At 39.9% G+C, this 17,222-nt stretch overlaps 1 protein-coding gene across 5 annotated transcripts in view; it reads left to right on the top strand.

The window, feature by feature from the left end:
- Window positions 1-2,846: 2,846 nt before the first annotated feature.
- Window positions 2,847-17,222, top strand: part of TTF2 (transcription termination factor 2) — a 42,379-nt gene continuing 28,003 nt past the window's right edge. For 3 of the 5 annotated variants that reach the window (XR_015555486.1, XR_015555485.1, XM_087444828.1), the window contains exons 1-3: window positions 2,847-2,907; window positions 2,986-3,088; window positions 5,575-5,661. Coding sequence is in view for 3 of the 5 variants with exons in the window: in XM_087444828.1 (XP_087300954.1) it covers window positions 2,880-2,907; window positions 2,986-3,088; window positions 5,575-5,661 (218 nt within the window). In the remaining 2 variants the exon portion in view is untranslated. The remainder of the gene's footprint in view (window positions 2,908-2,985; window positions 3,089-5,574; window positions 5,662-17,222) is intronic. The other 2 variants (XM_087444839.1, XM_087444835.1) reach the window with 1 other exon arrangement.

Raw genomic sequence — 17,222 nt, 5'->3', positions numbered from 1 at the left:
CCGAACCCGGGCCGCCAGCAGCGGAGCGCGCGCACTTAACCGCTAAGCCACGGGGCCGGCCCTTTAACAGCTTTATTGAAGGAAAATTTAGATACCATGGAATTCACCTATTTAAACTGTACAGTCCCCTGAGTCTTAGTAAATGTATATAGTTGTGCAGCCATTACCACAATCTAGTTTTAGAACAATTCCATCATATACTTTGTGTTTGACCAGCCTCGTATGGAAAGAATTTATTGAATCATTAACCTGTGGATTTAAACTATCTAGCTCTAGGACCTACTCATTTTGAATAAATCAAGCTTTAAAGAAAAACAAACTCAAAACCTCAACTTTACTCAAAATAGAGGTTCATAAAGCACATTCTCCAAAGGTCTCCCCAAGGGTCTGCAAGTTAATTAGTGATATAAATTAAAAATATAAATATAGGGGCCGGCCCAGTGGCATAGTGGTTAAGTTCTTGCCTCCATTTTGGCAGCCCAGGGTTCGAAGGTTCAAATCTTGGGCATGGACATAGGCACCACTCATTAAGCCATGCTGTGGCAGCGTCCCACATATAAAGTGGAGGAAGATAGGCACAGATGTTAGCTCAGGGCTAATCTTCCTCACATGCACACACACACAAACACACAAATGTATATATATATAAATATAAATTAAGAATAAAAGTTAATACATATACACTAATGTATTCATATATTTTGAAAAGTGAATATTGTATAATTCATTGTAGTTTATGCTGATACTATGGTCACCTTTCACTCAATGACAAACTTGTTTTTTCACTCTTATAAACATGATTAGGTGGGATAAACTGTCCAGAGCATAAACATTTTGATCTAGCATATCCTAAATTTATGGAAGAAATATTCCCCCTTTCTGTGATTTGGCTGTATACACTTTCATGGGGTTAGACCTGAGATACTGGCTTAGATACCTGCAGAAGAAGAGCTTTTCCTTAACGGGATATTTAAGAGGCCCTGATTTTGTCTTATTTGTTTCAAAAAGCTATTATTCAAGAAATAAGTAAATTATCATGCCCCTTATCCTGCAAATCCAGTACTCATGGTCTACTTCTCCCAATACAGCATCTATTAAATATATACACAAAAACCTCTCAATGCAAGAATTATAATCTGGGGATAATGGAAATGCCTCTATTTATCGATTTGTTTTTTGCTCCCATCTTATCTCTAAGTGTATCTATAGGTGTTTCAGACCAGGAGTTACATAGCAACTAACTCGGCTTTGGTTCCAGACACATCTTTATCTAGCCCGATAGACTTTACTGCTAACTCCGCTCATTTTGACATTTAAATACTACTTTACGTTGTTATGTTAAGTTTTCAATATGTGCCAGCTCAGTCTCCTCCAAATATTGAGTAAGCTCCTTGTGGTTAGAATGGTTGTTTTAAACTTTGTGTGTATGTGAATAAATGAATTTTATAATTCTCAAGCAGTTAGTCCACATTGAGCACACAAAAAGCTATTTAATAAGTACTTTAATTAATAAATGATACCTCAGTCTCCCCTCCTCCGGACCCCCCATGACATTTACATTTATCACATGGCCCAGATTTCCTAGACATTACAGATTTTCTGTCCTTCTGGCCCCATAAATAGAGTTGCACATGCCACACCATATGTCTGGACACACGGTTCTCAATAGCTGTAATATGAAACCATTTCTATTGCAGTAAGTCTCTGATTTCTATTCCTCCCTTTTTGTTAACTAATAGATCTGATTGCGATTTCAAATACAGTCCCCTTTGTTTTATTTAACTTCATCCCCCATTTTTAATATCACAAAAGCATACTAGTAGAAAATGTGACAATACAAAATGTACAAAGTAAAATTCCCTTTCACGAAAGGTAAGCTATTTCCTCCCTGTTGTTTCCACTTCCGACACTTTTAACTCAGGGCTCCTACACTGAGTGCCTAGAGAACACTGAGCACACACAGGAGGCAGCTGCGCGGTCTCCCGGGCCCCCGTCCGTAGATTGCCCACTTATTACTTCTGTGACCTTAGGTGAGGCACTTAAACTTCTGTGAGTCTCGGGGTCCTCCATAAAATGCTGCCCATCTCACCAGGTTGTCGAGTCCAGAGAGACGCGTATGTGTAAGTACTCTGTGAAGTCTAAATCGCTACGCAAATTTAAAGGGTTGTCGCGGGGTCCTAGCGAAGTCTTGATGCCTGATCTAGGACAGACTTTTCAGTTCACCGTACGGCTTTAAAGGACGCCCCCGTCACCCCTCACCCGCACCCCACCTCGCCCCCGCTCCAGCACTTCAAATTCAGTGGCTCCTCCTGCGGTGGCTGCTTCTCCGGGAGTCCCCTCCCCAGCGACCGCGCACAGCGGCAGAGCGCCCAGGAGCGCCAGACCCCGGCTCCGAGACGACTGCGAAGCTCGAGGCGCTCTCGGCCCCCGGGAGAAGAGCTCCCTCTGCAGCTCGTGACGCGTGCTCCCCCTAGGGCCGCCTCTGGGTCTTCAATGTCAACTAGAGTCGCCCACAGTCTCAGCTGCGACTTTCCCCTCTTCCAGGACGGGCATACCATAGCTGCCCTCTCCTCGGAAGCCCTGCCAGCCTCTAACCCTCCCTCCAACTTCAGCCACGCCCCATCCCCCAAGGCCAGAGCCGCCACGCCTCGTATTTGATTTCGGAGCGCGCCGAGCCTGAGGGCGGCTGTGATTGGTTGGAAGTGAGCGAACTTCCTGTATGATTGGCTGATAATAGGAGTTAAGGCCACGAGAGAGGAGTTATGGGGGTTGAGACTAGAGGAGGTGGATGATGATTGGTTCCTGAGTGAGGCGGGCGGAGCAAAAGGCGGAAGCCGGGCTTAGGGCGGGGCGCCTAGGAAGAGGAGAGAAAGAGCGTGATGGAAGTAGTTAGGTGCCCAGAGCACGGTAAGGGGCCGGGGGCGTAGGGTCCCCCGGGGTCTGTCAATCTAGCGTGGCGTAATCGCTGTCGACCTCTCTCCTCAGAGACCTTCTGCTTTCTGAAGACCGGCATCCGCGATGGCCCGAATAAAGGAAAGAGCTTCTACGTGTGCCACGCAGACACGTGCGGCTTCGTCAGTCCCACCGAGTAGGTCTCGAACTGGTCACCTTCCCTGCGACCGCGCGCGGCCTCCGTGGAGGAGCCGTCGGCTCCCCACTGCCCGGCGCCACAGGGACTAGGAGACCTGGGGCCCCTGGTCTGCGGAGCCAGGGCACTTTAAGTAGTTGGTAATCTCAGGTTAGAGTGGCGGGTTCGGGAGACGCTCCACTACTGCTTGTGTGACCCGAGGCTGGTTAGTTTCCCTCTCTGGACCCGCGATTCCGCCACCTGTAAAATGGAGGATCGGCTACTTCTGGATCCTTCTGGTCCTTTCCAGCTCTGGGTTTCTACTCACCCGTCAAGCTTTGACCACTTCCTTCTGCTGGTACATTAGCCCCACCCCTTGCACCATTTAAGCGAGGACGTACAGGCGTAGTAGAAAATAATTGGCCCCAGTTTTGCACTGGTTTTAGGCTGAACTGGGTGTTAAATGTTTGAGGTTAAAACACGCTGGTGGTCAGATTATCAGCCCCATTTAAAAATAGGATTCTCGGCATTTAATTGGTGAGACCGATAATCCAAAGAAACAAGTTACTTTGTAGATCAACGCTGAAAGAAACATCAGAAATCTGATTCAGCACTGTGGTTTTACAAAATTCAAATCAGAGACCCAGAATATTAAGTATCTTCTTTAAAGTGAGAAAAATTAATACTATTCTCATAAAGCGTTAGTATTTTCACAGTACCAAGTGTCCACAGCGTGTGAAATTTCCAACTATCACATCATTAAACCTTTTTTCTGCTCTCTACGGAAGTTAGTAAAGTTAATTTTTTTTATGTCATGTAAGGCACATAATGGATATCAGTACTAGAAAATAAAGTATTTTTTCAACATGTATATTAACTTCTCATGTTTCCCTTCTATGATTTAGATGATTTGTGTCTTTGTTATGCTTTCAAACTAAGTGAAAGACTACCTGTTTACAGATTGAGAAGATAAATTTATAGAGAAAATATTTTCTTAGCCCTCTAATAGGTTTTTTTTTTAATTTGAAAGCAATTACTGGGATCCATTTTAATTAAATATAACATGATTTTGAGTAAAGCAGTGTCAACTCTTAAAATAGAAGGGACCAACCCAGAGTGCTCAAGCTATCAACAACATATCATGATGTCCAGGTTACTATTTATTTCTAATTTTTTTTTTTTTTTTTTTTTTTGTGAGGAGATCAGCCCTGAGCTAACATCCGACAATCCTCCTCTTTTTTTGCTGAGGAAGACGGCCCTGGGCTAACATCTGTGCCCATCTTCCTCCACTTTATATGGGATGCCGCCACAGCATGGCTTACCAAGCAGTGCCTCTGTGCGTGCCCGGGATCCGAACCAGCGAACCCCGGGCTGCCGCAGCGGAGCGCGTGCACTTAACCGCTTGCGCCACCGGGCCGGCCCCTAATTTTTTTTTTTTTGTGAGGAAGATCAGCCCTGAGCTAACATCTGATGCGAATCCTCCTCTTTTTTTTTTTTTTGTGCTGAGGAAAATTGGCCCTATGCTAACATCTGTGTCCATCTTCCTCTACTTTGTATAGGACGCCAGCCACAGCATGGCTTGACAAGCGGCGCGTGGGTGCTCTCCCGGGATCCGAATCTGCCAATCCTCGGGCCGCCGAAGCAGCGCGTGCACACTTAACTGCTGTGCCACTGGGCCGGCCCCTATTTCTAATTTCTATGCTGAGCTTCTTAGGTTTAGGACCTAGCTCAAGTTTCATGAGACGTGAAAGAATGTTCAGATTGGTAGGAATTAAGCATTAATAGTAGCATAAGACTCAGTTTAACGTTAAAAGAAATGTACCCTTGAATAGAGTGCCATTTATACAAATGTACTGCTATACAAACTAGTACAATAATATTTGACTTAAAGACAGTTATTTGATAAACTTGACCTATTTGGAATATGTCTGGTAATCAGAATATAAGCAAAAAGAAAGAAAAAACTGCCACAGGTCCTATGAGAGTATTTTAGACCTTCACTCAAACCTCTTTACTCTCAAACGTTATGTATAAATTCTTTCATAATAAGAACTTGGAAGGGAGGAGTTAAAAAACTTACACCAAGCATGAAGCAAATTAAGGAGTGTGTTGCTAGTGTGGGTATGTGAATAACGCCAAGTGATAGCTAACAGGTTATTGAAGGAAAAAAGGTGATGGGAGAACCTGGGGAAAATTCACAGCCAGCCTTAGACACATCAGTCGTTCCTGGGGTTATTGCATAGCACAGTGTAGTTTTAAACTTTTGAGTCATCAGGCAAAAGATAGATATATTTATTGTCATGCTTTATTTGGGGAGGGGAAAAAGATGAAAGCAGTGGACCCTTTCCCCAGAGGAATGCACCTAGACATAAAAGTTTGTGGATTTACAAACCCTGGAGAGGTCATACGTGGACTGAAGTTTACAACCCATAGTCTGGATTTAATTTTAGGATGTTGACCTCTGTTCTTTGCCTCCTAGAACAAAATTTCAAATTTTTTTCCTCTAGCATTCCTGTTTCTCATTGTTTGTTGCATGAGGACTTTGTGGTAGAGCTTCAGGGTTTGCTTCCACCACGGGGCAAGAAAGAATACAGGTAAGTGTCCAAAAGAGACATCTAAGTGTATTTACTTTTTTTTCTTTGCCTGGATGAGTTACAGCCAGGTGTTTTCCTAGGATTGACTGTTCTTTAAAAGTCATTATTAAAAAAACAGTATTTCTATGTGTGTTGAATATCTTCTAGGCTGGCACTCCCTAACTGCTGGGCAACTGGTTAATCTGAGAGAAGCCTGACCTCTGGTTAATTTCAGGATGAACTGCTCCACCTCCCTCTCTCTCCAGCTCTCAAGTAGCCAGTAACATCAGCCCTCCAACAGTCATTAGCTTACACTAACAGTCATTAGCTTACACTAACTTTCTCATTCCGGTAGGAGAATGAGGAAATGTGTAAAGATGTCTAACATATGTTAAGAACTCAGTAAATGTTAGTTTCCCGTCCTTTTTATGGGATTCTCAGAGGAAGGGCTAGAAACTCTATATAGATGGTAGATGTATTTGTCATGAGTGTTGAAAGATAAGTAGGAATTTGTTAGGGTCAAGAAAGGGGTCATATTTAACAGATCAGTACTCTGCATTAGGGTACAGAGGCATGAAGTGATAGAGAATTGCAAGCATTTGCTTTGGTAATTTAGCATGTGTTTGGAGACTTCAGAAGATACAACAGGCCAGAAAGGCAGGAGCCAGATGTGATGGTCTTTAGGTGATATTCTGTGCAGTTTGGAATTTATATTCTAGATCGATATTTTTCCCCCAAAATATAGACATTCAAGAACCATCTTCGCAATTTTTACATAACTGAAAACTGCCTGTTCTACTATTTATTTAAACTGAGTTATGCATACAATAAGATGCACAGATCTTAAGTGTTCAACTGGTTGAGTTTTGAGAAATGTATACACCCATCCTTATAACCGAGACCCCAGTCAAAATATCGAATATTTCCATTACCCCATTAAGTGCCATTAGATCCCCTTCTAGTAAATCCCCCCACCCATCATAGGCAACCACTGTTTTCATTCATACTCTATGTATTCTTTTGTGTCTGGCTTTTTCGTAACAATATCTGAAATTCATCCTTGTGGTTGTATATATCAGTAATTCATTCTTTATTATTGCTGAGTTGAGTTCCATTTTATGAATACCACGGTTTGTTTCATGTGCTTATTTGCCATTTCCATATATCTTCTTTGGTGAAGTATCTGTGTAAATCTTTTGCCCATGTATTTTTGTAGAAATTTTTATTGAGGTAGTTGTAGATTCACATGCAGATATAAGAAATAGTACACAGGGATCCCCTGTAGGCTTTACCTAATGGTAACATTTTACAAAATTCAGTATATATCACAATTAGGATATTGATATTAATACAGTCCACTGATCTTATTTTTAAAGATAATTTTACTTGTACTCATTTGTATGTGCGTGTGTATACACTTAGTTCTATACAGTTTTATCGCATGTGTTAGTTTCGTGTATTCATCACTGCAATCAAGATATTGAACAGCATCACCACAGGATCCCGCCTGTTGTCCTGTGTAACCACACCCACCTCCCTCCCCTCCCCCTCCTCACCCCTGGCAACCATGAATCTGATCTCCATTTCTAAAATTTTATCATTTCCAAAATGTAATCATGCAGTGTAACTGGTTGGGATTTTTGCCTATTTTTAAAATTGTGTTATTTGTCTTTTTATTATTAAGTTGGAAGAGTTCTTTATATATTCTCTATACAAGTTCTTTCACAGATAGATATATGTATTGTGAATATTTTCTCCCAGTCTGTGGTTTTCATTTTCTTAACTGTCTTTTGAAAAACAGAAGTTTTTAATTTTTAAAAAGTCCAATTTATCTTTTTTTTTCATGGTTTGTGCTTTTTGTCTTCTCTCGGAGAAGTCTTTGCCTACCCAAAGATTGCAAATTTCTCCAATGGTTTCTACTAAAAGTTTTATAGTGTTTTTTTTTTATTGAGGTAACGTGGGTTTATAACGTTACATAAATTTCAGGTATACATCATTATATTTCAGTTTCTGTGTAGACTACATCATGTTCACTACCCAAAGACTAATAATCACCATCCATCACTGTACACGTGTGCCCTATTACCCCTTTCACTCTCCTCTCTCCCCTCTTCCCCTCTGGTAACTACCGATGTAATCTCTGTATCTATGTTTGGCTGTTGTTGTTGTTTTTATCTTCCATTTATGAGTGAGATCCTATGGTATTTGACTTTCTCCATCTGACTTATTTCACTTAGCGTAATACCCTCGAGGTCCATCCATGTTGTCCTAAATGGCAAGATTTCATCTTTTTTTAATAGCTGAGTAATATTCCATTGTATATATATACCACATCTTCTTTATCTATTCATCCATTGATGGGTATTTAGGCTGTTTCCAAGTCTTGGCTATTATGAATAATGCTGCAGTGAACACAGGGATGCAGATATCTTTATGCATTCGTATTTTTGTGTTCTTTGGATAAATACCCAGAAGAGGAATAGCTGGATCATATGGTAGTTCTAGTCTTAATTTTTTGTGTGTGTGTGAGGAAGATCAGCCCTGAGCTAACATCCATGCCAATCCTCCCCTTTTTGCTAAGGAAGATGGCCCTGAGCTAATATCCGTGCCTAGCTTCCTCCATGTTATGTGGGATGCCACCACAGCATGGCCTGACAAGCGATGCGTCGGTGCGCACCTGGGATCCAAACCCCGGCCGCCAGCAGCAGAGCTCGCGCACTTAACCGCTATGCCACGGGGCCGGCCCCTATTCTTAATTTTTTGAGGAATTACCATACTGTTTTCCATGTGGCTGCACCAGTTTACGTTCCCACCAGAGAGAGTTCCCTTTTCTCCACATCCTCTCCAACACTTGTTATTTTTTGTCTTGTTAATTATAGCCATTCTGAAGCGTGTGAGGTGATATTTCATTGTAGTTTTGATTTGCATTTTGCTGATGATTAGTGATGTTAGTCACTATTAGTAATATATCCTTACACAATTGTGTGCCTGGTAGCCATCTGTATATCTTCTTTGGAAAAATGTCTGATCAGATCCTTTGCCCATTTTTTAGTTGGGTTGGTTGGTTTTTTTTTTGTTCTTGTTTTTTTTGGTGAGGAAGATTGGCCCTGCGCTAACATCTGTTGCTCATCCTCCTTTTTGCTTGAGGAAGATTGTCCCTGAGCTAACATCAGTGCAAGTCTTCCTCTATTTTGTATATGGGATGCCGTCACAGCATGGCTCGATGAGCGGTATGTAGGTCCACGCTTGGGATCTGAACCCGCAAACCCCAGGCCACTGAAGTGGAACACATGAACTTAACCACTACACCACTGGACCGGCCCCAGGTTGCTTGTTTTTTTGTTGTTGAGTTGTATGAGTTCTTTATATATTTTGGATATTAACCCCATATCAGATATATAATTTGCAAATATCTTCTCCCAATTGTTAGGGTGTCTTTTCCTTTTGTTAATGGTTTCCTTTGCTGTGCAGAAGCTTTTTAGTTTGACATAGTCCCATTTGTTTGTTTTTCTTTTGTTTCCCTTGCCTGGTAAGACATGGTATTCAAAAAGACACTGCTAAGACTAATGTCAAAGAGCATACTGCCTATGTTTTCTTCTAGGACTAGGAGTTTTATGGTTTTAGGTCTTACATTCAAGTCTTTAATCCATTTGGAGTTAATTTTTGTGTATGGTGTGAGATAATGGTCTACTTTCATTCTTTTGATTGTGGCTGTTCCGTTTTCCCAATATCCTTTGTTGAAGAGACTCTCCTTATGGCTTTATTTTAGTCTATGATTTACTTCAAATTAATTTAGGGTAACTTATGATATAGGAGTATAACTTCATTTATTTTTCCATACATTATTGAATGAATGTTATTCAATTGTTTCAGCACTATTTTTTGAAGACTTTCCTTTCCCCATGGAAATGCTTGGCACCTTTTAAAAAATCAGTTGACCATCATGTCTGGATCTATTTCTAGACTTGCTCATCTAGTCCACTGATTCATTTGCCTTTTCTTACACAATCAGATAAGATAGTGTGAAGGGCCTGCTGGTGGTGTAGTGGTTGAGTTCATGTGCTCAGCTTCAGCTGCCTGGGGTTTGTGGTTCGGATCCTGGGTGAGGACCTACACACTGCTCATCAAGCCATGCTGTGGTGGCATCCCATATACAAAATAGGGGAAGATTGGCACAGATGTTAGCTCAGGGACAGTCTGTCTCAAGCAACAAGAGGAGAATTGGCAACAGATGTTAGCTCAGGGCCAATCTTCCTCACCAAAAAAAAAAAAAAAAAGGGTAGTGTGAATCTTCCAACTTTCTTCTTTTTCAAGATTGGCTGTTTTAGGTCCTTTGCATTTCCATATAAAATGTAGAATCAACCTTTTAAATTTCCACAGGGTTTCCATAAAACCCTGTTGGGAATTACATTGAATCTATGTAGATCAATTTGGGGAGAACTGACATTAATATTGATCTTCCAATCCATGAGCATGGTGTATTTATTTATGACTTTTAAAATATCTCTTGACATTATTTAATAGTTTTCATTGTAGAGTTCCTGTACCCTTTTTGTTAAATTTAGTCCTAGGTATTTTTGTTTTTTGATGCTACTGTAAATGGAATTTTAAAAAATTTCACTTTTTGATTGTTTTCTGCTGGTACGGTAGGGCTGGTAAGCCTTTAGTGCATGAAATCAGGATGTCCTCCTACAGCTGAAACCATTTACATACTCCTGAGGTCCCTCTACCATATAGAAACACTGTGCTAGGTGGTAAGAAGCCACTGAAGAATTTTTGATCCAATTTGCATTAAAAGAAGATCTATGGAGGATAATTAGAAAATGAAGACAGTGGAGGCAAGGAGACCACTGAAATAATAGCTATTATTGAATGCCTACTACATGGCATATTCATTATCTCTTCTCTTCATAGAATCTTCTGAGATAGGTTTGAGTATCCCTGTTTTACAGATAGATGAGGAACCATCGAGAGAGGTTAGAAAAGGAGTCTAAGGTCCCATGGTTATGAAGTGGCATTGCTGGGATTCACACCGAGGTCTAACCGAGTCCAGATACACCCTATTCCTCTAAGTGAAAGATGATGGGCTTGGGTTGAGGCAGCGGCAGTGGAGTTGGGTGCTAAGACTGGAGAAAACTTGCTGAAAGAGAATTGATTAGCCGCATGTCCTGGTAGGGCGTTTAAGCATGTTCCTTCCTCCATTTTCTCATCTGGAGTATGATCATGGTAGTCCTGACTCCCCTGGGCTGTGAGGATTCAGTGAGGTCATGTGTGTGATGCACTTTGTCTGGGTTTGGCACATGGTCAGTGCTCAGTAAATGGTTGCCAAGTTGGGGTTTGTGGGTGGTGAGTTTACCATTAAGCACGTTAAGAAAGGAAAGGTAACAGTCAGCAGAGGGTTGGGATGTGTGGCTAACACATACAGCTTTGGACTAATCATGTCCTAAGTATATGTGAAACCCGCTAGAAAAGTGAATGTGCAGCTCTGAAGAAAGGTGTGGGCTGAAGATAGAATTTTGAGAACTTATCATTAATGTTATCTTCATACTAGGTAGATTAGGCTGAAAGGTGATCATTGTTTTCAAATAGAAAAAAAAAGAAGGTATGCTAAATGTATTTCTTTTAGCCTAAATCTAGAATACTATTACTAGGAGGTACTTACTGGAGCTTTAAAATGGTTGTTTTAGAACAAATAAAATACAGTTCTACAATGCACAACAAATTAAAACCAAAAAAAACAACAAAAACCAAGTACTCTGATAGGTGCTACAGGCTGGAAATTTAAACAGAAATAGATATAAGCCCATGGATGATGACTTCCTTAGCAGATGGTAAGGGCATTTAGCCAGAACCCCTGTACTCTGAAGAATGACCTCTGGGTATACATCCTTTCCTTCCTCAAAACTGAGTTTTATTTTCAAGAACTTAAAGTACTTTACACCTTCAAATTAAAACCATATGTTTAAAGCCTAACCTAGCTAGGAGACAAGTACAGCAGGGTAACAGGGGAGGAGTAAACCTAGGTGAGGCTAAGATGCCCGTTTTTCATACCTTGACATGTATCTGCATTTGTGTGCAGTTCTTTAACCTAAACACCAGATGGTACCACTCACCAGCATTTGACTGACCCTTCTGTCATGGCTCTCTATGTACGGGCAGTAAAGATAATTGTAATAGTCAGTCAGTAGAACCAGAGGGAAGAACTCTTGCCTTGACATGAATGACGTGGCACACTTGGTTTATAAATGTTGGACATTGTCAGTGAGTTTGTGTTCTTGCTTCTCTTCTTTCTCTCTTTTTCAGCTTTTGTACTCAAGGATATGGGGTCAAATAGATGGAAATTTTTTTTATCTATAAATGGGTAAAATGAGTTTTAGTTTTACATCCCAGTTTTAAATAACTGGTTGTAGTGGGATGTTCACAATATTTCATTTTTAATGACATTTGAATCTTTGCATGTCTAGACAACTCCTTGGGTGGTTGGTTACTGGATAAAGTTGGCATGCAGATTATCTAGCCCAATGATGATTATGTAGGCTGATGACGGAGAGGCATTTGGGCCTGAGCCACATGCAGAAGGACCTCAGGTGCCACCAACCCGTGAAGAACCTCCTCAATAATGCTGGTACTTGTTGGGTGCTGTAGAGTGTCATGCACTGTGCTGTGCAATAGAAGTAATCCTTGGATGTAAAGGATATTAGCCCTTTATAATATGTGTAGCATTTACTTTTCCCAGTTTGCTTTTTGTCTTATAATTTTGCTTCTAGTATTTTTTACCCTAGGGAAGTTTAAATTTTTATGTAGTCAACGTTATTAAATCCTTTATTTTTCAGCTGCATGATTTTATGTCATGCTTAGAAAAGCCTTCTTCACCTTAGGATTACAAAAACATTCATCTTTGTTTTGTTCCTAGAACATTTACAGTTTCATTTCTTACATTTACATTTTTGTTCCATCTTGAATTTTAGTGTAAAAGGATGAGGTAGAAATCCAGCTTTCTGTTTTTCCAGTGCTGGAACATATGAAGAAGTGAGTTTGTATTCCTAAGGGCCCTGTGACACAATTGGGGTAAGAGTTAGATATACGAAGGTTGGCAAGCTGTCTGACTGCACATGTCAGAATGCTAACTTTGATGTGTTCAAATGCCAGATGCTTCTGTGACTGTAAGACCTACAGTAAAGGATTAAGGCTGATGAAGATTACTGAGAAAGTGGAGGAATTGAGACTTGAAACTTGGCCTTGAATGACCTTTAAAATTTGAGTAGAGAAAAGAACAGGGAAGTATTCTGGGCCATAAGCAGAAGCGTGGGTATAGGAATCAGCAAGGTGGTCGGCAAGAGTGAACTAATGATTGCTGTTATTGATTAAGTCCTTTATATGGGCCAGGCTTTAGTCTGATTCTTTTATCTTTACATCTATTAATGTGAACATATGAGGTAGGTACTTTTTTTCTTTTTTACCATGTCACATAAAAGGAAAGTGCTACAGGGGCCAGTCAAATAATGTGTCTTCAGTTTCAGAGCTAATTATGTGGTAGGGCTGGGATTCGAACCAACAGAGGATGGTAGTGGAGCCTAAGAGAATCCCAGCCTGGCTGAAGTGAACGTGATTGAGCCTGTGATCCTGGGTTGGACAGTCACCTTAGTAAGAAGGGAAGATTTGTCTTTTGCTGAAGAAGATGGAATTAAAGAGATCTGGCTTCCTTTAGCTGATTTCTTCATCATTATTATTTATAACCTCTGTCCTGGAAAATAATTGATTAATATATAGCAGAAATTATGCTCTTCTTCATAGTGGAATCAGTGAGAATATATTTCCACTGCTTTCTTTGTTGATTTACAATTTAAGAAACATAAACGTTTTATCCTGAAAACAGAGATGCCCATCCGGATTGATTGTAATAAAAATGTAAGTAAAGTATTTTTAGCACTGTGCCTAGCCCATAGTGGATCTCCAGTATGTGTTTCTTCTTCCTCTCTCCAGATCTTGCCCTTCTCCTGAGTGTCTCCACGGCTTGGGCTTTAAAATAGACACTATTTATGAAATGTCCTTTCCATGAAGGTTTCAAGTACTTGATATACTTTAAACAATAGCGTCAATTTGTTCTTGATTTATTTTGATAAATAAAGATTTTGATAAATAATACTCCCTAATAGTAGCCAGTACTTTGAATTTTTATACAATCGAAGCCTTTCAAAAGTTTTATTACGTATGTTCAAAGTAATATCCTATTGCAGTGAAAAAAATTAAATAGACCAGTAAGTTTGTTTTAAAAATTGTGAGCTTGAATGGGAAAAGTGTGCATTTGTATGAGAGGGGCCGGACCTATTTTCTTGACTTTTTATGAAACGTGTCCATTTTGGGCTTGTTGATCTTTGCTTATACGTCTAGGTGAAGTAATGGCATTAAGGGATCAAGACCTGCTCAGGATTCATTTTGAATTAGGACTCAGATTGTTATGATTCATGTTGTATATCATAGGACTAATTTAAGAAGTTAGGAAAAGAACAAGAAATTAAACTGAAAGAAAACAAAAAAAGGAATTAATTGTAGATAAAAATCAAATTTAGTGAGTTAGAAAACAGGAAAAAGAGAACTAATAACAAAAAAAAAATCCTGGGCCGGCCCCTTGGCCTAGTGGTTAAGTTTGGTGCACTCTGCTTTGGCAGCCTGGGTTCAGTTCCCAGATGTGGACCTACACCACTCATCAGCCATGCTGATGGCTGTGACCCACATACGAAATAGGGGAAGATCAGCCACAGATGTTAGCTCAGGGCAACTCTTCCTCAAGCAAAAAGAGGAAGATTGGCGACAGATGTTAGCTCAGGGCGAATCTTTCTCAGCAAAAAAAAAAAAAAAAAAAAAAAAAAAACCAGAAGCTAACTTGATTAAGAAAAACAGAGAAGGCACTAATACACAATATGAGAAATAAGGAGTTACCCTACAGCTATATTAAAACACATGTGAAATGATATATGCACAAGGTTATTCCTAGTGACACTGCTATTAATAGTAAAGGATTGGAAACAATCAAACTGTCCATCAAGAGGGATCTGGTTAAATAAATAATAGAACATCGATGTAGTGGAAAACTGCAGCTGTATAAAAAACTGTAGGGGCCGGCCTGGTGATGTAGTGGTTAAGTTCACGTGCTCCGCTCCGGCAGCCCGGAGTTCGCAGCTTCGGATCCTGGACATGAATTTACGCACCATTTATCAAGCCATGCTGTGGCAGGCGTCCCACAAATAAAGTAGAGGAAGATGGGCACCGATGTTAGCCCAGGGCCCATCTTCCTCAGCAAAAAGAGGAGGACTGGTGACAGATGTTAGCTCAGGGCTAATCTTCCTCACACACACACAAAAATTGTGCAGCTGTAAACAATAATATATAAGGAGGCCCTTTATGTATATGTTCTTGTAGAAAAATCTCCAAGATACTTAAGTAAAAAAAAAGCAAGTACTGTTTTAATACTGTGTATACTATGCTACCTAATTGTGTAGAAAAGAAATAAAGAATATTTATATTGATCTGAATATTCATTAAAAAAAATCTCTGACAGGTAAACAGAAAACTAAAAGGAGTGGTTACTTGGGAGGGATGTGAACTGGGCAGATAGGGTATGGTGAGGGTATGCTTTTCACTGTCATTTTATGCTTTTTGATTGAGTTTATTACCTATTTAAACAATTAAATAAAATATGTACTTTAAAAGTGTTTAACTGATTAAAAGTTTTTGAGGAGTCATTTTAGGAAACAAAAAAATCAATTGGTTTTATTTCATTCAGCAATACCTGATGATTATGTACAATAGGTGAGGCATAGTTGGGAATAAAGAGATCATACATAGTTATCGTTTTCTTGTTGCTGAAAATATAGTGGAGCAGACAGGCAGATACAAGTGTAATACAACTAAATACAACGAAAATACAGAAACAATACAATGGATGAACAGGGAAGGGAATGTGGGAAAATCTTGCAAAGGAAGTATGACTTGAACTGGGCGTTGAGGAACCTGTAGGACTTTTACAGCTGCTGATGGGGAAGATGGTGGGCAAATAGGGATAAAGGATGGAGGGAGGTATGCATGCAAAGTCCGGTAGGCTGGAGAGTGCATGGCTTAATTTGGGAATGAGGCAGTGTAGCCATTTCTGGTGTAGCTGGAGTGTGGGTTGTGTTTGTATGTGCAGGGACTGTCTTGCCCTGGGATGTAAGTCTGTATTCAGTCTTTTTTTATAATGGAAGATTGCAAATATATACAAAAGTAGACAGGATAGAATAATGCAGCACATGAGCTTCAACTGTCACCAACTCCTGGCTAATCTTGTTCCATATATATCCTACCCACTGCACCCCCCAACTCCTGCTGTATTTTGAAACAGATCCCAGATAATATCATTTCTTCAGTATGTAGCTGTAAAAAGTATGGACTTTTTTTTTTTTAAACCAATTGGAGTACAGATTCCCAGTAGATTCATAAATGTCAAAATTGTTTATTTTTTTAGCAGTTTTTATTTATTTGTTTAAATCAAGATCCAAATAATGTCCACAAATTGCAATTGATTGTTTTTAAGTCTCTTATTTTTCTCCTGTCTTTTTTTCTCTCTTGTAGTCTATTTGTTGAAGGAATCAAGTTGTTTGTCACAAAGCATTTCCCACTGTCAAGATTTTGCAGATTATACCCCCATGGTCTAGTTTTATGTGTTCCTGTGTTGTTTGTATTTCCTGTAAATTGGTAGTTGGATCTAAGGGTTTGACCAGGTTCAGGTTAGTTTTTGTTTGTTTTGGTTTGGCTTGGTTTTTTTCTTTTTCTTTTACTTTATCAGTAGTATTGTGGGTTCCCATCAGGGACACATAATATCTGGTTATTTTCCTTTTTCTGATTTTAAGCAGCCATTGCTCATCAATGTCTCCATTTCAGTCATTCTTTAAAGAGTAAAAAAGATAAACCTAGTTACCATGACATCTCTATTCTTTTGCTTCTCAGACCTCATAAATATCCTGTGGAGTAAAAAAAATTAAATGTACATATTTAATAATACTGTATTACATATTTGAAAGTTGCTAAGAGAGTAGATCTTAAAAGTTCTCATCACAAGAAAAAAAGATTTTCTAACTACGTTAACTAGACGTATTGTGGTGATCCTTTCACAGTATATACAAATATCGAATCATTATGTTGTATACCTGAAACTAATATAATATTATATGTCAATTATACCTCAACAAAAAAATAATAAAAATAAATGTACATATAAGAATAATTGGTTTCGGGCCGGCCCCGTGGCTTAGCGGTTAAGTGCCCGAGCTCCGCTACTGGTGGCCCGGGTTTGGATCCTGGGCATGCACCAACGCACCACTTCTCGGGCCATGCTGAGGCCGTGTCCCACATACAGCAACTAGAAAGATGTGCAACTATGACATACAACTATCTGCTGGGGCTTTGGGGAAAAAAAAGGAGGAGGATTGGCCATGGATGTTAGCTCAGGGCTGGTCTTCCTCAGCAAAAAGAGGAGGATTGGCATGGATGTTAGCTCAGGGGTGATCTTCCTCACCAAAAAAAAAAAAAAAAAAAAATTGGTTTCA

The sequence above is a fragment of the Ceratotherium simum genome, chromosome 2, assembly GCF_057802395.1.
Source record: "Ceratotherium simum simum isolate JZ-2026a chromosome 2, ASM5780239v1, whole genome shotgun sequence".
Classification (NCBI taxonomy): Eukaryota; Metazoa; Chordata; class Mammalia; order Perissodactyla; family Rhinocerotidae; genus Ceratotherium; species Ceratotherium simum.
The sequence above is the reverse complement of the archived record's forward strand: the minus strand, read 5'-3'. Positions and strand labels throughout refer to the sequence as shown.